General features: G+C 34.7%; 3 protein-coding genes across 6 annotated transcripts in view; 1 reads left to right on the forward strand and 2 right to left on the reverse strand.

Annotated features, from left to right (window-relative positions):
• The window catches only part of LOC105455018, a 32,951-nt gene extending 17,985 nt beyond the window's left edge, over positions 1-14,966 (reverse strand). For 2 of the 4 annotated variants that reach the window (XM_011698048.1, XM_011698046.1), the window contains exons 1-9: positions 14,622-14,966; positions 4,900-5,082; positions 4,518-4,658; positions 2,960-2,995; positions 1,502-1,684; positions 1,064-1,207; positions 804-986; positions 500-631; positions 105-419 (exon numbers count right to left, since the gene is read on the reverse strand). In XM_011698048.1, the coding sequence (XP_011696350.1) occupies positions 105-419; positions 500-631; positions 804-986; positions 1,064-1,207; positions 1,502-1,684; positions 2,960-2,995; positions 4,518-4,658; positions 4,900-5,082; positions 14,622-14,949 (1,645 nt within the window). In that variant the 5' untranslated portion in view covers positions 14,950-14,966. The remainder of the gene's footprint in view (positions 1-104; positions 420-499; positions 632-803; positions 987-1,063; positions 1,208-1,501; positions 1,685-2,959; positions 2,996-4,517; positions 4,659-4,899; positions 5,083-14,621) is intronic. The other 2 variants (XM_011698049.1, XM_011698047.1) reach the window with 1 other exon arrangement.
• Positions 14,967-17,147: 2,181 nt separating this feature from the next.
• Positions 17,148-22,976, forward strand: LOC105455021 (kynurenine 3-monooxygenase). The gene is made up of 11 exons (XM_011698051.1): positions 17,148-17,236; positions 17,317-17,386; positions 17,704-17,894; positions 18,011-18,059; positions 19,420-19,507; positions 19,578-19,749; positions 19,850-20,101; positions 20,182-20,271; positions 22,380-22,520; positions 22,620-22,781; positions 22,850-22,976. The coding sequence occupies exons 1-11, from the start codon at positions 17,186-17,188 to the stop codon at positions 22,928-22,930; spliced, it is 1,347 nt and encodes a 448-aa protein (XP_011696353.1). The 5' UTR covers positions 17,148-17,185; the 3' UTR covers positions 22,931-22,976.
• A 401-nt stretch (positions 22,977-23,377) lies between these two features.
• Positions 23,378-25,725, reverse strand: part of LOC105455020 (2-acylglycerol O-acyltransferase 1-like) — an 11,026-nt gene continuing 8,678 nt past the window's right edge. The window contains exons 3-6 of the mRNA XM_011698050.1: positions 25,052-25,329; positions 24,584-24,770; positions 24,022-24,221; positions 23,378-23,890 (exon numbers count right to left, since the gene is read on the reverse strand). Coding sequence (XP_011696352.1) covers positions 23,736-23,890; positions 24,022-24,221; positions 24,584-24,770; positions 25,052-25,329 — 820 coding nt within the window. The 3' untranslated portion in view covers positions 23,378-23,735. The remainder of the gene's footprint in view (positions 23,891-24,021; positions 24,222-24,583; positions 24,771-25,051; positions 25,330-25,725) is intronic.

The raw sequence follows: 25,725 nt of genomic DNA on the forward strand, positions 1-25,725 counted from the left end.
GTAACGATAGAATCGTATCAACAATTAAAAGTAACGCGATAGCGCAATTTTCAACAAAGAAAATATCACGAAGAAAAGAAGCGTAAGAAAAGTGTGTTACTGACAAAAGAGAACGGCTACGTGTGGCATCTTGTCTATGACTATGTCAAGCATCTCGTCGGTGACATCCTCGATCTGGTCGATCTTCTGCTGCTGCTCCAACCATTTCAGCACCTTCTCCTCGTCCTCGAGATTGCCCTCGTACACCATCGGGATGCCCTTCTCAAAGTAGAGCATCGTAGGTATTTTTTCAATGCCGTACTCCTTAGCCTCCTCCGCGTTGTCGATCTTCACGAACGTTACGCCGAGTTGATCGCATTCATCGTCGATGTTCTCCAATTCATTGAGAACTCTCTGAGACTTGCGATCGTTATTGTCGTCTGTATTATCGTTATAAATACGTTTTAATATCATTTAAATCTAATATCGATCCACATATTAATTTACAGAACCAACTTACAGAACAATACGGCCAAGGTCTTTCCATCTTTGATGAGACGATCCAGCATCTCATCGGTGACGTCTTCGATCTCGTCTTTCTCAAGTTGCGACAATAGCCATTCCAGAATTTCGTCCTCATTTTCTAAATCTCCTGTAATTATCGTTATTATTATTTTTTTTGAATGAATTAATTTATATATAAATAATTCATCAATTTTTTTTTTTTTATTAGTCTAAAGTCGACGAGTTCTTTCGTTTATTTTCGATACCGTTTGTATATAGGTACTATCGCCTCGTTCGATATGTTCGATTCACCTACCCACCGTCGTAAACATTCGGGATCTGTTTCTCGAAATAGACGATCGCGGGTAAATCGTCGATTCCGAATTCTTGCGCCGCCTTGTCGTCGTCGATCTTCACGAACTGAATACCGTGCTTGTCGCAATCGTCGTCGATCTTCTCTAACTCGTTTAGGACCTGCATAGATTCCTCGTCATCGCGATCGTCTGCAAGCACGATGACGCATCATGAAGCAAGATCGAGACAAATCGAGGATGAAGAAAAGATGCAAAAAGATACGAACAGAACAGAACGACTAAATTGTCAATGTTTCCGATTAGTGTATTCAACGTCTTGGCGGTAACGTCTTCGATAACGTCTTCTTCGTCTCCCGTACTCTTGTTCGCCACCAGCCATTCCAGCACGTCTTCTTCTCTACTCAACTCATCTAAGAGCACGTACTGCGAGTTAATTTCATCTCTGTATTGCCTCGTATAATTAAATTAGGATAAAGTAAAAAACTTTAGCGACGTAGAAGGTTTGACTATTATTCAATTATTCACTATCAAATTTTGTGCGGAATTTCACGAATTGCCGCATATTATATTATTATTATCATATGAAATATTCTAATTCATTTTTAAAAAGAAATCGAACATATTACTAAATTATCTTACTTTACCCTACGTATAAGAATTTAAACTATTAAAAATTGCGTATCGTCATGTTTTCTCGTACTTACGTTCATAAATGATCGGAATTTGATGCCTGTAATACACAAGAGCTGGGAGAGGACCGAGATTATATTCGTCCGCTAGTTGCTCGTCCGCAATTTTTACGAAGCCGATGCCTAACTGATCGGCTTCGTCGTCGATGTTCTCCAATTCTTGCAGAGCCTTGAGACACTTTTTGCAGTCTGGTTTGTCTGTCCCATTTGAAATAAAAAAATGCATTATTGCGTGCTTCTGTTAATGGATGATCAATGTCATTATCGAGCGATTTTATTCCGTTTACATGTACGGCTTTTCTCTATAGAAAATTAAAAACTTGTCTCCTAGTTTAATCCAAATTTTATCTTATTCTTTGTTCAGTCATTAGGCGCGTTTAACAATATTGATAATTATTAGACAAATTTAAAATATATAATTCAGAAAATTTTGCTATGTTAAACCTAACTAAATATTTTCTTTGTTTTTTTAAATAATGGGGAACCGAGATACCTTAGATTACCTTAGATATAAATGATATCAATTGGATTAGTATATACACAATTATTCTCAAAATCTCACTCTTATAATACATATTGTTTTATTCTAAACAGGGATGCGGAATAATACATTCTATATAAATCTGATTGGTACACACTCGTGAATGCGGATGGTAATTGAAATATTTGCTAATATTTTAATTGGCAAAGAGTCACAATTCAAGCACTAATAGATAATGAAAGGAAAATTTGGAAAAAGCTCGAGATGTTAGTCGACTCTTTATCAATATTACACATTCAATTATTATTTCGTATTAACTGCTCTATAATTTATTATAGCTATAAAAAATAATTTTTAAGAGATTTCATTAAAGTATCCATCGTAAATTGGAAATCGCGTGGAAAGTGAAATGCGTGAATGTAAAGGTCCTTGCCGCTCCATTGATATCCGTTTCTCTTCACGTACCACATCCCTCTGTCGTTGTACACGCACATTGGAACGAAGTGCTGCAGGGACGACGCGATAGATACAACTCTGATAATCGATGAACACGCAGATCGATAAATTAAGAATAGGTGTTTGAGAAGGAAATTGTAGATATATATAGAAAGAAATACGTATTAATATGTTACTCCGGATGATGCACTCGCCAAAGAATCACTTCTTTGCAAAGAAGAAAGAAAAAAAAAACAATCTTACGAAAAAGAAACCTATAATTTTTCGCTTCTGACATTATAACAAAATGTGGCTGCAGCAAGAGAATAGGCGTTTTAAGAAAAAAATAATTTGTATTATGCGTTGCAATGGTAGTAACTGCGCGAATAGCAAAGTGATCTTTCATTAGTGCGTCAGCCGATATCGAATGCATGTAACTCTTTTTCTTTCTCTCTCTCTTTGTGTATATGTGTATGTGTGTTGTATAAAAAAAGCTAGGATACAGATGCTGTGCCACAGGTATTAACCACATCGATCTCTTATAAGTATGTACTTACTAGAACCGGTGCCTGCACACCGCTCCGTGTCTGGACCTATTCGTATCAACACACACAAGAATTTTCACATATATGTAATATTTACAAGTATATTTTGTATGTGCATCAAATCGCAAAGTGGATGGATATTGTCGAATATGACAGATTTGATTGTTTCTGTTTGCATATCGAAATATTTAAATTGCATATTGGTGTCTATTGAAATTTATATTCTTATTGAATATAAAATTTCCATTTTGCGATAGGATATTTTAACTTGATTATCGCCACGGACAATGAACAAAAGACAAAAACAATAAAAATAATTAGGTAAACTTTACAGGTAGTACAACGATAGACAAACTGACGTAAACATTGCATTTTATACAGAGAACGATTGCTGTCGGTTAACAAAACATTGTCTAATTTGCTGATTAAATTAAACGATGATAAGAAAATATGTCTCTTCAAATCCTTCTCTGTATACATGAAATTAGAAACAACTCAAGGAACATGAAACTGTACATGATGGAGATACATATGTATCTAATTACAGTTGAGAGCCTCGTAATAACGGCAGCAAAAGATCTGAAAAGATCTATTTTATTAATTTATTGTCCTTGATGGTGATCGACGTGCATATGGCAAAAGTACGCAATACTTTGAAATTGTTGCGTATATTTGCGGGGAAGTTAATCGCGATTTCTATATTTTATATACAGAGTAACGAACAATTTTGTCGCACACGTGACATTTACACAAATGATTAGTAAGACATCGGACAATAACAGATTAAACGAACGATTGTACACTGATGGCGATCAGGGTACGTTACGTCTCGGTGTAACACCGTTGAGTTTTCGACGTCGACTGACACGGTTACTAGCTTAGAATTTAGTTTTGGAATAGGGTTTCAAACCAGAGAGACTCTTACAAGATACACGGATTGAAAAAGTTCGGAGATGCCGGCTGACACCAGTCATCCTTCAATTTATCCACGTCTCCGCCATTAATTAAAAAATAATTCATCCGTGCACTTAAATTAGAGCTGTTTAATTACATGAGTGACCGCCTCGTTCCTTATTTCTTATTCTCTGTTTGCGTTTCTTTTCTACTGTTTCGATCACTTGCTTGCTCGTTTACGTATTAAATAGTTTTCTTAAATTATTTTGAATACTAATTTGATGAAATTTTAGAGACTATAGGCTTATAGAAGTAATCTAGTGATCCATAAGCTCACATTTTAAATCACCCAATATTTTTAGTGCATTAGTTTTATATGTGTATGACATTTTTTCTTTAATTACATTTCACGATTTGGTGATCAAAGGTGAACATTTAATATTATTAATTAGAATTTATTATTTAATGACTTGCCTATTTAAAAAAAAAATCTCACATACATATTTCATAGAATTTCTGAGAGATATTTTACAACGAAATTTGCATGCACGATATTCTATTGAAAACGGCGAACATTGAAGAACGTGCTTCGAATAATTACGTGCGATCTTCCAAATATGTTTTTGGCTGAGATATAGTACAATGATTAATGTGTACGATAAGGAAAGCGACTTACAGAAGAGAACCGCCACGAAATCTGTTTCCTCGACAATCTTTGACAGAATTTTTGCATTAACTTCTTCGATACGATCTGGTAAATCCATCGCTTCTAAACTCGTAAGAAAATCCAGTACATTCTCCTCGTCCATCAGGTCACCTAAAATAAAAAAATCATATATATGCTCTTCTACGTTAGGCGCGATCGATAACTGCACAGATGCTCATTTATGTAAGATTTATTCTTTATTATTTTAACATATTACAATCATCGCACAATTAATTTTTTTCTCTCTCTATATATCATATTAAATTCTCTGTGTTCTCATTAACTTAATATCACAATTTTAATCATGATGTTGCGAGTTCGAATACAGATTTTTATTTAGATATTGACTTACCTTCGTATATGATTGGTTCTTTTTCACGGAAATACGTAAGAGCCGGGAAGTTTTTGATACCATACTGCTTCGCCAGTCGTTTATCGTTGATTTTGACAAAGTCGACTCCAAAGTGGTCTGTATCGTCGTCGATTTTCTCCAGTTCGGCCAGGACTTTGTCGCATGTGGTGCAACTTCGGGCATCTGTAGAGAAATTACCACTAGATCTACAAAAGCCGTATTAAATAATAAAAAATAAAATACCGAGGTAAAACACATCGGTTGAAAACGTTAACATTTTCATGAAAAATTACAGTAAGATATAATTTAATAGAAAGCACGTAGAACATTTTAGGATCGCATTGGAGGGTATACATATATTAATTAAGTTTTAAAAAACGCGCTATTTATTAAAAGAATATATAATTAAATGATGATTAGTCATTAATTGATAATTAAGTTAATTATTGGTAGCGTATCAAAATTGTAGTATATAAATGGATGGCAACGACGTTTTGTACTTTAATTTTAAATACATTCCACTTCCTCAGGTGGCTGTAAGAAGATATCGATCCCGCTTTTGCACATTTTTACGCTTATCGTTCCCGCTGCTTGGCAGATTGCGTGCATTCTTGGCGGGCTGCGCTTCATTCGAGCGTACAGAGACCAAAACCGCTGTCTCTGCGGGCGGGTGTTGGGTTACAATTATCGGCTATAGACATCGAGATATTGTCCCCCTCTACCACTCTTTTGGTGGTTTTCCGTGCTTGGGAAGATCATCATTGCGCTTCGCCTCGTAAGGGCCTTGATTACATCTCGCGGTAACAGCGAGCGATAACGAAGCGCGGGCGGCGATGTTACGCGCATCGTCGCATACACGCTTCGCGCGCCCCGCCATTTTTGGTGACGACTTCCTCAGAATAGAGCTAGAAGAAACAGGAGAGGTGGGTTCCGATTCTCTTCCCCTCTATTTCTGTTGTCTTCTTGCTCGCTCTCAGTTTTACTCTCTGTCTTTCTCTTTTTCACACACACTCTCTCTCTCTCTCTCTCTCTCTCTCTCTCTCTGTCTCTCTCTCTCTTTCGGTTTGTCTCTACCCACTGGTAACTGTAGTTTCTCTTTACGTTGTGCTTCATTGCTCTTGTGTGATCGCATATTAGCATTTCTGTTTCTCTTTTTCTCTGCATCTTTTTTTATCTACCTGTTTCGTTCTCTCTCTCTTTCTCTCTCTGTCTGTCTTTCTCTCTCCGACCATCCCTTTGCTCCGCCATTCGTTGAGAGTAACGCAATAGCGTTCGGTTAACGGACACCCCCGCGAAACGGCTGGCAGAATGATTTGAGTAAGAGGCGTGAAGCAAGAAGGAGATATATGAAACACAGGAGCGGAGGAATTCTCGAAAAGCTGTGCCAGATAAATTGGACCGTGTCCACCGGTTACCACCGTAATAGTCGAAAGTCAAGAGAAATTGAGCGCGCGATAATCCACTAGTCAATACAGATAAAAAGAATCGATTAAATACGAATGGAAAAATGATCGAGGCCTTCGATCAATATCTTGTCAATATCATCTATTAGTGAATGATACGTTATGAATCAACGAATGTTAACGTGTGGCGAAATATCAGAGATTGAAAATATGATTATAATGAGCTTAGAAATTCTTATCTCTTTATTTTTGGAAAATACCGCGGATATATATATCGCGCGGTTAAATATATGATTAAATATATGAATACACCGTCATATGTCTATTTTTGTTTCATCGGTTATATTCTCTTTGTTTTTTTTTTTACTGAGTAGTCAGTAGATTATCGAGAACCAAAATACAAATAACATCAGGAGCATCATATATCTTTACTGCGATGGAATTCATGCAAAGTAAAAATATGAAGTTATCATTTAAAAGAAATGAATATTGTGGGGTTAAATGAAATGTATTTCATGAAATGAATTTTTCAAAGAAATGAATATTCTATGGTTTCGTTAGAACGTGGCATACATTACAGAGATTACTTATGTAGCTTTTTCGCGAAGATAACAACAGGAGACACCTGACATTTTGATCTCCATTAAAGGCGACAGGTGCGCTTTCAGAACTATTTCACTCGTCGTCACATCGACAGCTGCCACGAAGGGAGCGAGGACAGTTGACTAAATTATGTTTGTCTTTGGCGAAGAATGCAGATATTCAATCGAGACGCGTCCGTCAGTTCCGTCGGTTGGCCTCGTCTTTCGGATTACCTTCGATTGATCGGCCAAGGTTCCAAAACACATCTATATTTACGGTTTTCAGTTTCTGGGAATTCCGCTGTTTAAATGCTCGGAATTCCCAGTTTTTCCTCAATGATGAAGAAACGAATGCATTTTTTACGGATCGAAAAGACAAAAGTGATCGCACCGGAATCAGCTTCACAAGAAAAACTATATGTATATAATTCGACGATCAAATAATAAGATCAGACTGATTTTGTATTAAAAAGTTACGTTGATTCTGAGAAAGATTATTCTATTTTAAATATCTTCATAGACCGTTAATTGATGACTATCAATAACCGCGGAATTGACTTGTGAAGGTTTTGCTTTCGTATCTACTGTATATTTTGAATGTCTCTGAAAGGTTCTCCTTTCAGCGGCAATTTCAACTTCTGGCCCGAAAACAAGCAAGCGTGTTTGCTCACCCACCGTATTCCCCGGATTTGGCACCATGCGATTACTTCCTGTTAGCGAAATAAACCGTTCCAATCGTCGCTTGATTCATTAAAATAATTGCTATTTTTAATAAAATTACGTAGAGCATCTTTCGCTTATCAATCAGACGTTCTTACAATTAAGCTATCCAGGTTCTCCAAACGAATCTCTCACTCGCCCGTCTGTGTACAATATCCTAGTGCTGCACTTGCAAAATTTTAACAATTATAGCTTCTTTTTTAAATAAATTCAGACTGATTCTTTAATCGCCGGACTATGTACGCTACTATACTGTAGAAAGAGAGAGACAACGAGATCGAAAGACGGCCAGTGCCTAGTTTACGAGCCACTAAAAATACAAGAACGAACGGCCTCGCCCATGCCGCCGTCGTCGTCGACATCGTTTTCTCGTCTTCGTCGCCGTTATCCGCGGATATCTTCGCCAAGGGCGTTCGCGGTGTTCTCGTTTACAAATTATGTAGAGTAACGACCGACATACGTGAAATTGAGTCGCTCCAGTCGGACTGTTTTGCTTTAGGACGCACGTTTGGCTCGAGATCGTCGTCATTTTCCGCCTAGCGCGCGTGGAGAAAATTCAATTAGCGAGAGAAATTCTTCTTAAAAAAGAGCAGAAGCAAACACGCGTCGCTGGTCCAGCAAAACTTTGCCGGAATAACGAAGCTCGTCCCGACGTTGAATGCGTAAAGTGGAGTAACAATATAAATAAACCGACGTGTGTAATGTGGAAACAGACTGTCGGTATGGAGCATAAACATAGGAATGTATGGCGTTAATCATTACTGCAGAGTTCGGTTTGTATTTTATGTGCTCCGATACGCGGGATTAGGTACATATATTTCAAAAATTGTTTCGAGGAAATAACGTGACTATCAGTGGTAAAATATTATATTTGCCAATCATTTTGCACTATATTAAATGTACACATATATTTCAAAAATTGTTTCGAGGAAATATCGTGACTACCTGCAGCGGTAAAAAAATTTTATTATATTTGCCACCAATTATTTTGCCCTATATTATGTATACGCATTACAATTTTGTTTAGCTATTATTATTTAAATAAATTAAAATTATTATTTTCAGTTGATAATTCTTGAAATGTAATCTATTATTATCGAGGCAATAATCATAATTTTTTCATTTTTTATATGTTCTCAAATTGATGTGTATTAATCTATATTCATTACCGAATAAATTTTGTCGATACGACCTTAACTTTCAGAAATAGAAAATAAAATTTTTGCGAGAGCGCACTTCGCAATCGAATAAGACTAATCGTTGCACGTGCGTAGAACGTTTCCGCTCTATTCGTGAATCGCTCTGTTCGAGAGTTTATGCAACAGTCACCCACATGCAATGACTCGAATTGTTGTTGACGTCGACAACATCTCGAATGTCACAATAGCGTATTCAAATTTGTAACTTTATTTGAAAAAAAGGACATTGGCTATGACGTGTGAGAATGTTCTATAGAGTCTTCACGCTTTTAATATATTATTTAATTTACATTTCAGATGTATTACGATAGCAAAAAAATCACATAAAGCTTTTTTTTGAACACAGCAAAATAAATGAATGTCTTTACGTTTTTATTCATATTTCATAAATTAGTGAATATTACTAGAAACTTTTTTTATTAAGTAAATTTAATTTTCTTACATTTTTGTGCAAACATGAATCTGACAATTGCTCGAAGTTTACAGAAATTAGTTCACGAAAAGAATCTTTAATAATTTCATCAAATTATTTTATATAACGCACGAAAGTTGCGATTGCAAAAGTATAAATTTATTTATTTTAGTTTATAATAGAGAAAAGATTCGTACGATTTTTTTATTTTAAAGTCATAGCTCAATTTAATTGCAGAGGAAATTCGAACTTATTAAATTCGTACATGCATGAATACACGCGCGCGTGTATTTATATTTTTTAAATTCATCGACTCGACAACTCCGGGAAACGGGGCCACGTGTCCATGCGGGATAAGTGTTTCACATCACTGTGACGTAAAGAGGCAGTTCTACATCAAATCTGACAGTACATAAGCAATCCTTTTTTAATTTTTTTCAATTTTTGACGTATAATATTGAGACGTCTATTAATGTAAAACTTAAATATGTCGTAATCGTTGTTTTTACAATCGGTCGAAGACCTATTTCTTAGTTAAACGGTTTGAGATAAAGAAACAATTCGATCAGTCACTTTAAAGCGAGATATTAAATTTAAACACCCCTTATTTAAAAGTCTATTTAACTGTAAATTGTAGAGAAACGTATTTTAAACTAAGTGGTCATCAGGCTCCTTAGCGTGAGTTGTTTGAAATGTCTGAAATGTTTACATCGCTTTTGAAGACATCGTGACATTTTGGAATTCGCACAAACTAAGAAATCCGATATCTCGAAAGATCATCATTGTTACGGCATCGAAACCTTATATAAATACGCATGTCTCAATGTTATTATAACTTTGTATAAATACATACATCTCAATGTTATACGTAAGTACAAAAAAAAAAGAAGAAAAAATTCGAAAGAAAATATTTGCTTATTTATCATCCAATTTGAAATCGCCCAAAGACGGAAGAAGCATTCCCCCGCACGCACAGTGGATATGAATAATTTTAGATTTCTGGCCGAAAGGATGTCTAGGGCTCTCGAGACACCGATACTGCTTTCGGTGTTATTATTACGCGAACGATGCATCGCGCCCCGAATTTCGCTCTCGCGGTGGAATGTGCTTGCCACAAAATAATATATAACTTTTTAATACACGTCGAAATGACTTAATTTATCTTACGTCTGTCAATTTCATTATTGCCAATGGTTATTGTGTTAGATTTTTTTTTTCAAAAAACAGATGTACTATAGCACCCTGGCGTCGGTATATTGATTAAATATATCTCACAATCGGAACTGTGTTAAAACAGTGATCGATATTCATATTGGCTGTCCACGCAATTTCTGATGCGCGGACGCATTCTTTTCGTTACATTTGCCGATGACAACAAAGGTGTCGTGTTAATCGGTTCGAGCGATAAAGAAAAGGAGATGGAGGCACACGAAAGCCTCGAAATGGTAGCCCAGAAGAAAAGAATTCGACACGAGCGTACAGCGACATGAGCCGCGAGGACGCAGCCGCAGCTGGAAATAGGTTCGACGCGAGAGCTCGTCGTCTGGGTCCTCCGACGCTTCGCCAGTCGATTCTATCGTACGTATATCTCTCTCGATAATCGTTCTCCTTCCTTCCTTCCTTCTCGTTCTACGCCAAAAACTCTCGCATTAAGATTTTGCATCTTCTTTTCTATATAAAACCATCGGCGTCGTCAGGCGTTTCTCAATTTCTAGCGTATAAAATTATTATTTTTCCTTTTTATTTTTATAAAAAGGTGTAGCTCATAGATTAATGTTTATGACACGAGTGACTTAGTAGGAGCTCAGTCTGACGTAAGCGTATAGGGTGATAGATTGGAAAAGAGAGAAGCTTTTATTCGCACGAGTCGAATAGACATCGAATAGAGACGGTTGTCTGGAAATAGGTTCGGCACGCGAGCTCGTCATCATCTGAGATCCCCCGCGAAGATCCCCTCCCCCCCCTGGTCCACCGCTCTGATAAGGCTCGATGCATTATTTCGTGGAACCTCGTCAGAGAAATTGACGTCGACGTGCGGCCGGCGACAGGTCCGTGTTACGCGAGCTGAACGTGATCTACGAATGTGCAGGGTGGTCGTTGCGGCTGGGACGGTATTATGTTTTCAGCGGGGACGATAGCCGATAGAGAAGAAGAAGAAGAGAGAGAGAGAGAAAGAGAGAGAGAGAGAGGGGGAAGCTCTCAGTGGTAAGCGCGAAAATAACTCTAACGTGCGCTAAAAGCGGCGTCCACCGGAGCGCCAGCCTTGCTACAGCGCGTTCAAGAGACGGGCGGATCTTCCGACGATCGTCCTTCAGCTCGGCCGAATCAACTCTTGAATTTCAGCGCGCGATGCAATTTTTACGCCCGATTAAACAGCATGGCCACAGGGGAAAAAATACGAAAGAAGAGTAAAAACTTCCTCTGGTCTTGCACAATAAATGTCGCCACATCGCCGCGCGCTAACTTAAAAGGGTTAAGTGTAACGTCCCTTTCATCTTGCTTCCGTGCGGCTAAAGTTGTTAACGGTGAACGCGCGAGATCTCGCGACAATGTATTTTGAGTCGACACTGTGAAAGTGAGCTTCTTGTGCTTACCGCACGTCGGTGGCGCGATGCACGTCGGTGTGTTCGCGGCCGAAAATCTGGGGTCGATTATATCACTTGGTATTACGAAAAGATGATTCAAGAGAAAATCACGGTGGGTATGCGATCGCGATGGATATGCGAGCGACATGTAGGCTCCTCGTGAACAGGTTGTCAGAAATTTTATCTCGCGCCGGAAACCTTACTCCCCCGTTTGCAAGATATGCAAACACATTTGAATAACGTCCTTCGCTCTCTTCCGGTTTCCAGTAGTCATCTTCTCGAAGCCGCGATACTCGATTTTCTTCAAGGTGTACGCGTTTACGCAATAAAATTCGGATGTAATGTATGAATAAAATATATTAATTTTTATCAATTCCGCAAAATTAATTGTCTTACTTAAAATCATGTGTTAATCATGTTAATGTATCAGTATACATTTTATCGTACAGCGTTTAATAAAAATATTATTATATTTTATCGTACATGTTATAAAAATATTATATTAGTATATTTGTTTGATGTAAGTTAAATTTAAATTATTATTATGCGCGAGTCTTAAGTAAAGTCGACAAACGACTAGATCTCTCGTGGCTGAGTCTCTATGATCATACGCTCGTGCGCTTCCGCGTCTCGCCATGCGTCACGCTAATGAGTCAGTTCTCGCTATATGTGTTTCCTGGATTGCTTTAACAAGTAAAGGCTCGTAACCCGTCTCCCGTCCGATCGTGACGAAATCCGGAGATGTATACAAATCTAAATTAATATTCGCGTATTTTTAAAACGTTCTGAAGCTCACCCTGCAATTTTTACCCTGAGGACATATTGAACGTATCGATATCCATCGGATTTCATAGTTGTGTAGTTCTATTTATCTTCATAAAAAAATGCAAAGAAACATTAGCCGATATTTGTCTGGCCTACTGAAAAAAAAAGGAAGGATTGTGTTACATCAATTATCTTTGGGGAGCTCCGAAAGGCGTACACAAGGATGCATTTTGGCGGGTTGCCACGCGAGATGTGACCTTCGGTATATTCAGCATATAGTGCAACTCAATATCTTAATACTTCTTTTAAAAAAGAACGATGTCGTCCAATTAATACGGAGATTCTTCTGTACGGATGATTAGCGAGAAAGATATCGTCTGCGGGCTTAAATTAAACGAAGCGTTTCGCGCGCGGCATTAGGTTGCTAGATTAGCAAACTCGGGAGGCCACCTCGAGACAGGCTGTCCTACTGAGCGGTCGTAGCACTTGGCAGAAGAAGTAGATTTAGTACCTGTTAATTCTCACGTGAGGGTAATTTGCGGCAGTAGAACTATCGTTCATGAAGCGTGTATGTATATCGACGATACCAAAGTATTGCGAAACTATAACAGAAGACTTAGTCATACAATTATCTGTCTGAAGAAAGAGAGAGAGAGAGAGAGAGGGGGGGTAGAATTGAAAGTAAAAAGATTCAGAATGTTCAATTAATATATAAGCATAAAACTTTATTTTTTTTGGAAACGATAGAATTCTTATATTTGTTATGAGCAAGAACTGAGCTGTTTTTTTTCCAAAAATGCAATGTATGGTGCTTTCTATCAGTGTCATCGATATATTTTATGTGTAAACTTTTAATATTTGTGCTTAAATATTATAAAATCTATAAGTGGAAGCGATAATCATCTATAAGCAGATAGCTTCTCTCGCGATTATTCTGAAAAATTATAATTTCTTTTGCTACATGTAGAACGGTCTCAATAGCGAACAGTGGTTCCGTAACTCTTACTATAGCTTTCATCAACACCCACTCGTGTTATATAATAAATAGGAATCCAAAAAATGTTAATACGTTTTTACGATTAACAAAATGAGGCTAATATGAAGCGAAAAAGAATCATAAAGCAACACACAGACGTGATACAGTAATGCAGTTTTACAGAAGATAGAAGTATAGAATATCTGTCCCATAATATATCTTTGAAGAAAAAGGTCAGATAGATATTTAAAATCAATTAATTATTGAAAGTCCTATTTTTTAATTCAAAAACTTTGCAGAGAAATTATATTGATAATTTATATAAATAATTTATGAAGACATTTTAATATAACGTGCCAAGCTAAGGTTTTCTTAAGAGCTCTTCTTTATGATGTCTTTTGCCATTTTCCATTTATCACAACACTGGCGTGTATGTCTCACACACAATATTTTGTATTATCTCTTGTATATGTTGTGTCTGAATAAAATATTTATTAACATTGAATAATATGTGTGGAAATAATATTCTGCCGAGTATTCGTGATATTTACGTATATTACTTATCATAGAAAAATTCTCATTATTTTACTGGTTACTCATTATATATTGGGTTATGAAATGCGCGCGTATTTTTTCATGTGCAATTATATAATTGCACAAATAAAAAACTAAGACATTAGACATGTTCGCACTATTTCGTGAGTATAATTTTGCAAAGAATGAAGTTTCGCATCAACTTGAAAATTTCGAGAATCCACCGTCAAGCGTAACGGAGAGAAAATGTCCATCGATATATCGTCAAAATTATCTTGAACATCATTCAGTGGTTTAAATAATCGCGCATGCGATATTCGTACCGGAAACTTTTTTTTTAATTTAAAATTTCTGTAGTGGATACTTCTATTTAAAGAGTTTCGTTCGCGTACCGCAAATCCGAGGGTCGCGTCGTACCTGTTGTCGCGTGCAACCCTCCTCTACAGACAGACTTGAACGGATTCTTGTTTACCGTTCAAAATCACACTACAATTCGTGACAAGATCGAAAGATCGGAGAATCGTTACACGAGTGGCAGAGCACTTACACCAATACACGGCAACAAAGTCCTTCTCGTTGAGGAGCCGTTCGAGTTGCTTGGCAGTGACTTCCTCGATCACCGGCTCGGCCTCCTTTTGCCTGCCGGCCGAGCCGCGGGACGAGGCCGACTCCTCGGCTTTTGTCCTTGCGGCGGCGTCCACGTGGCCCAGGAGGACCGTGATTAACGCCAGCACGCTCAGAAGGATGATTGTCCTTGGATGGTACATCGTCGTCGGCATCGCAGGGCCGCGGGTCGTAGTACTCCGCCTTCTTCTCCGCCAGCACCACCACCATCGGCCGAACCGTACCGCCGAACCGTCGTTCGCTGTCGACATCGCCGCACTGACTGCCATACATCGGCTATTTTTGAATTTTCGGACAGCATCGGCCACACAGAGAGAACGGCGTTGGGATCGGTGAAGATGAAGCCAAAGACGACGACGACGACGACGACGGCGGCGACGGCGACGGTGACGGCGACGACTGCGACGACGACGATGGTTAAGATGATGTCGCCGCGCTCATTCTTTATTTTTTAATGGGAAGTCTTGTCGCAACACTTCGTAATAGAGCGAAGCTTTTTATTTAAAAGAACCAAAGTATCGCTATTTTGGTAGCAATAAAGTGGTACAATGCATGCACAATAATATTTAATTGCACGCGAATATCGTAATTTAAAAGTTGGGCATTAATTCTATCTAAATATCATTATTATTGAAAAATTAAAATTTATATTTGTAATTCAAGCGTAGTTACTTAAAAGTATATTAATAATAATAAAGATAAATTATAAATATATATTAATATATAATATAATATAAATATATATTAATAATAAAGAATGCGTTTGAAGAGTACGCTATCAGCGATATTAAGCCATTTTTTTCTTGTTTTATATTTAATAATAAAGATAGAATGACAAAATTAACAACGCTGATAATGTCTCCCTAATCAAATGCAGTCAAAACAATTAAAATTAATAACAAAAAATATCTTATATTAGGAGTGTGATTCAGTTTTGAGGGTTTTACAAGATATGGTACTAATGTCAGTGTTGTCGAAAACATTCCAATCGCAACTATTATTTCTTGCTTTAATATTGCTTTAATAATGCTTTAATATTACTCCATGATATTTAGTCATTTAACAATAGATGCATGTTTATACTACCTTAAAAATGGAGCTTCCTAAAAAGCATTTTTGAATGTTACATTATCAGTGAAACAAACATTATTAGAGCTGAAATAGGAAATTTTATCGCACTCCGCGTATTCTCCAAATATTGGCTCCAGATTCCATTTGATTATCACTTGTTCCGGTTGATGCAACATACTTTAAAGGACATACACACTTTTATAATTTCGAAAAAGTGTTGAAAATTTGTTGAAAATTGGTTCAAATCCAAAGAAGAATCTTTTTATTGTCACAGATAATCCATCCCTTACCAGAAAGAGATGGATTATCTGTGGGGAAAAAGTTATAGAAAACGAAGAAAAATATTTTGATTAAGGTATTTGTATAATAAATCAGTTTTTTTAAGAAAAAAAATCCTTTAAAACTAAATCACATTTCTAATATATACATATATTGTAATTATTTTAATAATAATACAATGTATAAATATATAATTTCTACATATTCGTGAATCAAAATACTACTGATGCGTGCAAACATCTCATAACATTCTTCCCTTTCAATAAAATTTCTTTACAGTATTTTCACATCGGGGGAAGAAAAGAATCTTATAAAATGCTTGTAAGCATTAGTATTAAATTAAAAATCAATTTAATACTGATATTATTATTCTTGTGTATTTAGATTTAGGTTTAATTAAGAACTGCGTCAAGATCGAACGGCGTGCAGTTTGTAGAACTAGAAAAATGTATGTAAAATTAAATAAAATTTTAATGAGCACCAAGCTCCTCCGATAACCGATCTCATAAATTTGAAATGTATCTATGTTATAAAAAAAATATTTTACGGTAACTTTTTCATTGTTTCTTTAGCCATAAATACATAAACGCAATGTCAACTTCTTGTACCAACGAGTCCCGGTGCCCTATCATCCCCTACATTTTGAAATTTTTGTAGTGGATGAATTTGCGAATATGGTAGCAGATATTAATAATTTAAAAGATTTAGAATTATTTATATTAGAGGTGCTATATATCACCGCGAGATCATTGTACCGCAAGGGAGATATATATACATATATATATATATATATATCCGTTATAAAACATTTAGACAGTTAATACAAACAAAATAAACTGACACAAAAAATGTAATCATACAATTAAAAGATCAATATATATATACATATATATATATATATATATATATATATATTGATCTTTTAATTGTATGATTATATGTGTCAGTTTATTTTGTTTGTATTAACTGTCTAAATGTTTGAGACAAAATGTTTTTTAACAGGATATTATCAGTTACCACTAGATATAAGATATTGATTTAAATATCGATGTAGCGTGGGAGAATGTACATATATAGGTACGAGGTACAGTTTGCTAGTGCAGTTGATCAGTAGTCTCGGTACACAACGGAACAGGTATGGCAGAAGTGGAAGGCAAGTCGCGTATTGCCGTCATCGGGGGTGGTTTGGTACGTGAAATATTTTCATTTCTCGACTTTGGAGTAAAAGGCCGGTGAATAAGGAAAAGAAGCTATTGCTCTCGTTGCAGGTTGGAACATTAGCCGCATGTTTTTTCGCTAAAAGAGGTCATCAAGTAGTCATTTATGAATATCGATCAGGTAAAGAACGCTAAAAAATTGTATTCGAGTTTTAGCACTTTATTTGCCAATCTTGACTTATTTATTATTCTTAGAAGTTTTTATTTTTTTTAATAATATGGTACATTAATGTCTAATATATTATATAATATAATATGTTAATATAATACATGTATATCGTGTTAGTTTGATATTTTTTATCAATAAGATTTTGAGATAAAATTGATAAAGTTGATAACTAATCTAACATGAAAGTTTGAGAAGTTATTTTCTAAATACTTTAAGAACATAATATCTTGGGAGGTGAATAGTCGGTATTCGAGTTTTCAAATTTTTAGACATACGAATGGAAAAGTCACGTGGTCAAAGTATCAATCTGGCGTTATCATTCCGTGGCAGAGATGCTTTAAAGGCAATCGGTCTTGAAGATATTTTGGTGAAATGCCATGGTACTCGTATGCGTGGCAGAATGCTTCATGACAAAAATGGCAATTTGAAAGAAGTTATTTATGACAGCGTCAAAGGAAACGTGCGTTTTTAGTTTATTTTAAATTACCGAATATTTCTAAATATCCTCCGCATATATGCGCGTATAACTTTGCTTATCTTTTAAATGTTTGCACGCAATTATTTTTTATCTTGCAGTGCATTTACTCCATCAACAGACGATATCTCAATGTGGTTTTATTAGACGGTATGTTTCTTTTTTTTTTGTATTGTAGCGATTGCATCGTCGCTACTCCAACTGCGATAATCCGAAAACTATTCCGCGTCGAAATAATTCATAGAAACGTGTATTAACGCTGACATGTCCGCGGATTTGCTTAGCTGTTCGGTTATATGTGTATGTGGTTTACAACTTAAGTACAAGATAATAAATAAATAAATGATATTTAGAAAGTATCGAAAGTTATGTATGCTCTTTCGTTATTTTCACCAACCAATCTGTCTCGTGTATTTGTGACTTCATTTGTCTCTACGTTTACCAGAAATTGACTAATTACAATCGAATGTGAAGAGAATAATTTGGTTGATAAAAACAACAAAAGAACATAACGACTCTTGATACTTTCTAAATATCATTTTTTATCTTGTATTATCACATATCGGTTTACTAATGCATCGGATGTACTTTCCTTCGTTACCGTATCCACTAACATCTTAAATAATCTTTCTCTCTAAATCTAATCGAATACTCATAAAATTAAAATATTATTTGACATGCATTTGATGGATTGAAGTTATTTATTAATAACGCTCTATTGCTAACAAGCGATTTATTGATAACATGATCCGTATTGATCTGTTATTAACATAACGAGGAAGGGTTAATTCTGAAAAAATTGATAAAAAATAAATTTAAAATAAGATAAAATATAAATCTAATTTAAAAAAAATTGTATTTGAGAATTAATAACTTTTCTCTACTTTAAACTCATATAATTTTTAACATTGTGTTACAAATAATCTTTTTAAAAATAAATTTATTCTCTATTACAAAATTTTGGTCGTAATGATTTTTTTATATTTATTGTCAAGATAAACAATTTATGTCGAAATATAGTCATAAATTATTTAAGCTCAAAAACGATCAAAGGCATTCTTAATATTACAAAATTGATTTTTTCGAGAGTTAAGACTCGTAGACTCACTGAAAGAATTAGATCCCACATTTTTTATTTCCTTTAAAGACAAATTATTATTTAAAATAATGAATTTTTCCACATATTTGATCATTACTTGAGCATACAGTCAATTTATTGTCATAATTTATTTAAAATAAATGTCACATTAATCATATTGTAAGTAAGTCAAGGAAATACGAGATTGATGCGGGATGATGTAGTTAAAAAAAGCTCGTCTACTCCTACGTGATATTCGATGACGCCGTTGTGCACGAAGCCGCAAAAATTCGCGTGTATTATCTTTCTCTCGTATAGCACCCGTTTTCCATAACGTAAACTTAAGTCGAGATATCGGATAACTAATCTAACATGAAATCTAATTTAACCATCTATAAATCTCGTTTTGTTGTGATTACGATTTAACGGTAGCCGCGGAAAAATATCCGCAAGTGCAACTCAATTTCAACAGAAAGCTTGTGGACGCCGATTTGGAGAAAGGAAAGATGAAATTCTTGAAGTGAGTGAACGGTACCGTTATCGAAAAAATTAGTATTTTGCTCTGTATGTAGCTAGTTTCTTGTCTTTAGTATAAATACCAGGACGACGGAAGACGCGGAAGCTGATTTAATAATTGGTGCCGATGGCGCGCATTCGAAAGTACGAAAAATTATGGTTGGAAGGCCGCTTTTTAATTGCGCCCAAACGTACATCGAGCACGGCTACGTGGAAATCTCTGTGCCATGTAGAGAAGATAACGAAGTAAGAAAACATATAGTTATGCAATTTTAAATTAATTTCAAACTTCTTCAAATACTTCGCCATATGGATTTATTAAAGTCCTTTTTGTCCCACGTTAAAGTTTGCGATGAGTGGTAACAACCTTCATATTTGGCCGCGCGGTGAATTTATGATGACTTGCCTGCCGAACGAAGATCGCACGTTTACCGGCAATCTGTTCGCACCATTTCGCATGTTCGATAAGTTGAAGACACGCGAGGCATTATTGAGCTTTTACACCGAGCATTTCCCGGATCTTCTGCAATTGATTGGCGAAGAGAAATTAGTGAAACAATTTTTTGAAAAAGAACCGCAAACGTTAATATCAATCAAGGTTGATTTTAATTTTATTATATTCTGCGATCGTTTGATTTGATTAAATAAGTCTGATCTAAGATCTTGTGCATCTTACAGTGCAAACCTTATCACGTTGGGAAAAGCGCTGTCATAGTTGGAGACGCTGCCCACGCCATGGTTCCTTTCTATGCTCAAGGAATGAATACTGTAAGTTAATTCGTTAAATCAATTTGAGGAATTTAAAGAATCAAATTATTTTGCGATATATCGACATTATATATACATTTGCGGAAAAAATATAAATAATAATGCACAACTGTGCATTAAAGGAGAAGGTAGTATTATGCCCTCCCCCTTTTACATTTTGTACAATAACTTCGCTAATAATCAATATTTGAAAACTTAATGGTTACATTTGTCAAAATGTTAATCGTGCAATTGAGTCTAATCGATTTAGTGTTATAAAATTTAAAGATTACTTAGAACGTTATTTATTATAAAAGTATGATAATATGGTAATAAGGTTCTTATACAAAAATAGATTTAAATAATTGATTTTATTTAAAATAACAATAAATCAATAACAGTGTTTTGTTACTAATATGTATACAAAGAATAAAATACTGCAAAAAACGTTGCTGAATGTATGTATGCAAATATATACGTACACAAATAAACCTATTATATAGGTTGTTATACCAGAGATCTGGACCGAAATGAAATTTAGTTGAATAAAATTGGTTGAAAAAAAATGAAATTTCGGTCTGATTACGGTTACGGTTCGAAGCTATACCCAACTTTCGGTTTTGATTCCAGTTTGATTTATCAATGATATAACAATGATCGTAAAGTTTATATTTCAATCTTTTTCGGTTATGGGTGTATAATTACTTATTGTTAAATGTATAAAAAAGGTAATACAAGTATAATAAGTTGCATATAAAAAATTCATGTTTATTGAACAAAAAAATTAATTTATGAGTCATTAGAATGGAAGATTCCGGGCCTTGCTCCATAAACATAGTAAGAATACGATCGAAACATAAGGCGCAAAATCTGAGAGTCAAGAAGAAAGAGACGGAAGACAGGTACCATGTATCTTTTTCTCTCACTTTTTTTCGTTGAAGAAAAAAACTACTGGTACCTGCTTTCTGACCTTTCTAGTTTCTACCTGATCTTCACTGCCAAATAGAAGATACACTCGGTCTATTCCTACTATGTAGATTTCTATAGAATACTCCATGGCGCAGACTAAAAGAGCTAGATCAATTTATGGAATAAATGCTTTCTGTCCTTTCTACCTGAACTTGACTGGTGCAAGTAGAAGGCGCTCATAGACATAGTTTATTCTTATTACGTATATTTCTTTAAAATACTCCATGGCACGGACTAAAGGAGCTATAAATGTATAGAATAAAAGTGCACTGTTCTGTTTCCAGTTTTCAGTGCAAAGTGTGGATCAGGGACGCAAGAATGTCATATCGCCATACATATGCATTTGGGCTTCGAATTCAATCTATAAATGAGCTGCCAATGGCGACTATGGATTTACGAATTCCTCCAAATAAAATAATTCTTATTAAACATTTAATAACGTTTAAAAAATCCGAATCAAAAACAGGAAAAAAATTCCGGTTTTACGGCTCCGGTCTATAAGCCTGCATAATATTTCAGTCCGATTTTCGGTCCGACTAAAATAATGATTACGTTCCGGTTATCGATTTCGGTGCGGTCTGGGTCTTTGGTCAGTGCTAAAAATCTATCGTATATGTAACGTGAACTAGCAGCTGCAATCGATTTGTCAAATATCTACTTTGATATGAAAATCTAAAAAAAGAAAAGATTTCTGCACGGTTATGGGACTATAAGCAAAATGCTATTGTTTAACTTTGCATAATTCGAAATGTGTACAGGTAAAATGTTAAATAACAAAAAAAAACACTCAAGTGTATATAAATTCGTGATAATACGCCCAATTTTAAGAAGAATGAGGAAGCATATATATGTGCGTAATTAAACGCTGAAATGTATCTTGAAAACATTTTAAAATGAAAGTAAAAATACATTATGGCAAATGTCAGGCTATTCCATATTAGCATATTAGTGCTATTGCATAAATGATGGGCTACGGACTCAACGAATCTATAAGTAATCATTGGAATTCGCCACTTAATAGCGGAGATATTAAGAGGAACAATCATACTTACAAAGACCATAACATCACTTTCTTCTTTAATGTTTGTTATTATAGAAAATACGTAAGCACAATTAATGTAATTTGCTTTTATATAATATCTTTCTTTTCATTTTATTAGGGTTTTGAAGACATTCTGGTGCTCGATGAATTAATGGAACGCTATAATTCGGATTTCGCGAAGGTTCTGCCGAAATTTTCGGAATTAAGGTGCGACAATGGGCATGCAATATGCGATCTCGCAATGTATAATTATCTTGAGGTATGAGTGATATGTGAATCAGTAAAATTTACCGTACTATCACTTTTGAATACTCGTACATTTGTCGATTTGCATTTAATTTCAAATTGTATTTTTCAGATGAGAGACTTAGTGACGAAAAAATCCTTTCTTTTCCGAAAGTCCTTAGATAAAGTTTTATTTACCCTTATGCCCAATTCTTGGATACCGCTTTATTTCGCTGTGCAGTTTACTCGCATGAGTTTTCGTGAATGCATAACGCATAAAGAATGGCAGGACAAGGTATGGTAAAAGTATAAAGTACAAGCGAGCAGAAAATGTACGCAGCTATAAAAAATTTTATATTACAGGTATTAAGAATAAGTCTTATATGTCTCGGCTTTCTGATTTTCGCTGTCTTAATTGTTCCTTTTCTGCGAAATGCCATGTGAATTCGATCGCTTGCCAAATATTATTAATAAATTAAAAATATAAAAATTCTTAATAATTAATAATTAATAATTAATTATTAAGAATATTATTAATAAATTATAATTTAACATAATTAATAATTAATTTTCTTATTAATTATTAAAATATTTCTTATTAATATTAATAATTGAGAAATATTTTAATGTACTTATTAAATTATCTCATATAAATTTTTATAGTTTTATAGACAACAATGATACTTATTTATATACAATAATTATTAAAAGTTAATTTATTATATAATTCAATCAATGCAATTCTAATAATTTTATTAGAGTGTTTATTTGGACATCAAATTAAACATAAAAAGTTATTTATTATAATTATTATTTATGCAATAAACTTATTGCATACTTGAGCAATACAAGTTGATTTTTTTTAATATTACAAAAATGTAAAAAATTGACTTTATTCTTCAAAAATAACATTAACTTTAATAATGATTTAAACATACTTCTAATGTACAAAGATACATATTTCATATGTAATACAAAAATTGCAGCAATGACATCACGTAATTAAATTTCGTTCAATATATTTTTTTGCGCGTGTTTAAGTTCTGACTCAGCTTCTAATAAGTACCGAAAATGTTTATAAATAAACTATGTATATTAAATGAATAATGTAACAATGTAATTAAAATCTTTTAATTGTATGTAGAATCTTCTTTCGAAATCATTCCGTCTTTAGAGTAGTGACAAGTGCCTTTCTAATAGAAATTAGAAAACAGTAACAACTTTTTTTACATTATATCACACATTCAAATCATAGTTCGAGAGTAACATTTTCTGCATTTTTTACATATTTGTGCTTTTGCGTTTCAAAGAGCTCAACCAAACCTTTCATAAATTTTTCGTGATATTCGTTGATCTGCTCAGTCGTGGGCTCTTCTATTTTCGGCAGTTCAATAGGACTACCAACTACAATGAAGAGAAACGTAAAATTTTAATGTAGAAGTAAAATAACGAGATAATTAGTAATTTAGTATTTGCATGATGCCAATGCACACATAATGTCAAATATATATATATATATATAAAGAGAATTATACCGACTACGGTGACAGGCACCCGATTCGGAATAAGGCCAAATGAATACTGAAAGAATCCTCTGCCCGAGAAAACGATGGGTGCTAGTCCAATAAGATTGCGAATATAGTTCTGTATGCGTCTGAAAGTCGAGCCTTCTGGGCGATATATTTGAGTGTATAAGTCCGTTTCACCAAAGGACAGGACAGGAACCAACGCCGTACTGAATCATACAATTGCATTAGACTTGAATCGTGTTGAATAGGATTGTTATGCGTGATTATTATCATACTTTGTAATTTCCTGTAATTTTTTTACAGTATATTTATTTAACGAATTTATTTATTATTTATATGTTTCATTATAATTTTAAAAATTGAACGATCCACAATTGTATTGATGCACATGAACGGATTTCAAAACAAGTTTTTCTTGAGATGTGATTTGCTTAATGTAAATAAAATCTGTAATATGAACAGATTGCAAAGTAATTTTTTCTTGAAATTGCGCTAAACGTTCAATATTGTCATGAAAATGTAGTACGCAAAAAAAAATTATATATGCATGTAAGAAAAAACCGCTTACCCATATTTTAGCGCCAATTTCACGAAACCTTTTCTTCTTTTCACAAGTGTACGATAAGTGCCCGGCATCGCTTCCATCGATTCGGAAGCACCACCGACAACAATAATCGAAGCTCTTCCGGTGTACGGACTTCTCGGTGGTGTCGATAGTAAATATTTGACACTTCTTATGCTAGAAGCACAGCCACCTATAAGCATTCAAGAATTTATCGTTGTAATCAAATTACGGAAAGAATATAGGAATTGTAAATGCTTATTAACGATTTGAAATTTATATATATATATATATATATAATGGCTGTCTCTTTTAAAGTACATACATCATTTTTAATGCGATACTATAATTTTAATGTATTTTGATATGTGTACTCATAGCGTAAATATCGAAAATATTTACTATACTGTTGCGAGATTTATCTGCAATTAAGTGAGAAAAATTTAATGAATGCCGAGAACTAAGAAATTTTACCTAAAATATAAGCATATTCTCTAAATAGAGGTATTTTGAAGTGTTGATCGAGAGTGATTACATGCATTTCTAATCCAGGAAATAGCTTCTTGCAGTCCAATTCATCTGTTGCGAATGAACCAAATATTCCCATCGATATAATACCATGAGGCACAACAGTGAAAAGATAAGATTTTTTAGGATCTAGATCAACGGTTTTCACTAATTTTATCGGAAAATAATTGCAAAAATAACGCCAGAACACATTGTTTCTCACCACTCTTGTCCACAACTGTTCACTGAAATGTAAGATATGTAAGTCATTCTTTAAACATTAATAACTGTCATCCTTCTAAAAAATTTCTATCGTGGCTAATATTATTTTCTTCTAAGATTCTATGAGAATATCATAATGGACTTTTTACTCATTTACATTTATTGCAACATTGAATAATTATCTTCAAGATTATTATTGACGACTTTAAGAGAGTAATAGAATCGTTACCTTCTACCGCCTTGATGGCAAGTGTCCCAATCATAGTACATCCAGAGGAAATACAGTAGCAGGAAGTAGCGTGCCGTTTCTGTGTAGAATAGAAGATAGGTCACGATTATGTATCCCCAAAAATCCCCGAAAGCGTTCCAAAGAACCCATATTGCGACGGCCAACGTTTGTAGTCTTCTTTCCATAGGCA

Source organism: Wasmannia auropunctata, unplaced genomic scaffold (genome assembly GCF_000956235.1).
Source record: "Wasmannia auropunctata unplaced genomic scaffold, wasmannia.A_1.0 LD335963.1, whole genome shotgun sequence".
Lineage (NCBI taxonomy): Eukaryota > Metazoa > Arthropoda > Insecta > Hymenoptera > Formicidae > Wasmannia > Wasmannia auropunctata.

What these genes read in the sequence shown, in the direction of transcription:
- LOC105455021 (XM_011698051.1), top strand. Translation starts at nt 17,186, where the DNA reads ATGGCAGAAGTGGAAGGCAAGTCGCGTATTGCCGTCATCGGGGGTGGT. An exon ending in CATTTATGAATATCGATCAG is followed by an intron (nt 17,387 to 17,703) that starts GTAAAGAACGCT and finishes TCAAATTTTTAG; the next exon opens with ACATACGAATGGAAAAGTCA. An exon ending in AAACGTTAATATCAATCAAG is followed by an intron (nt 20,102 to 20,181) that starts GTTGATTTTAAT and finishes TGCATCTTACAG; the next exon opens with TGCAAACCTTATCACGTTGG.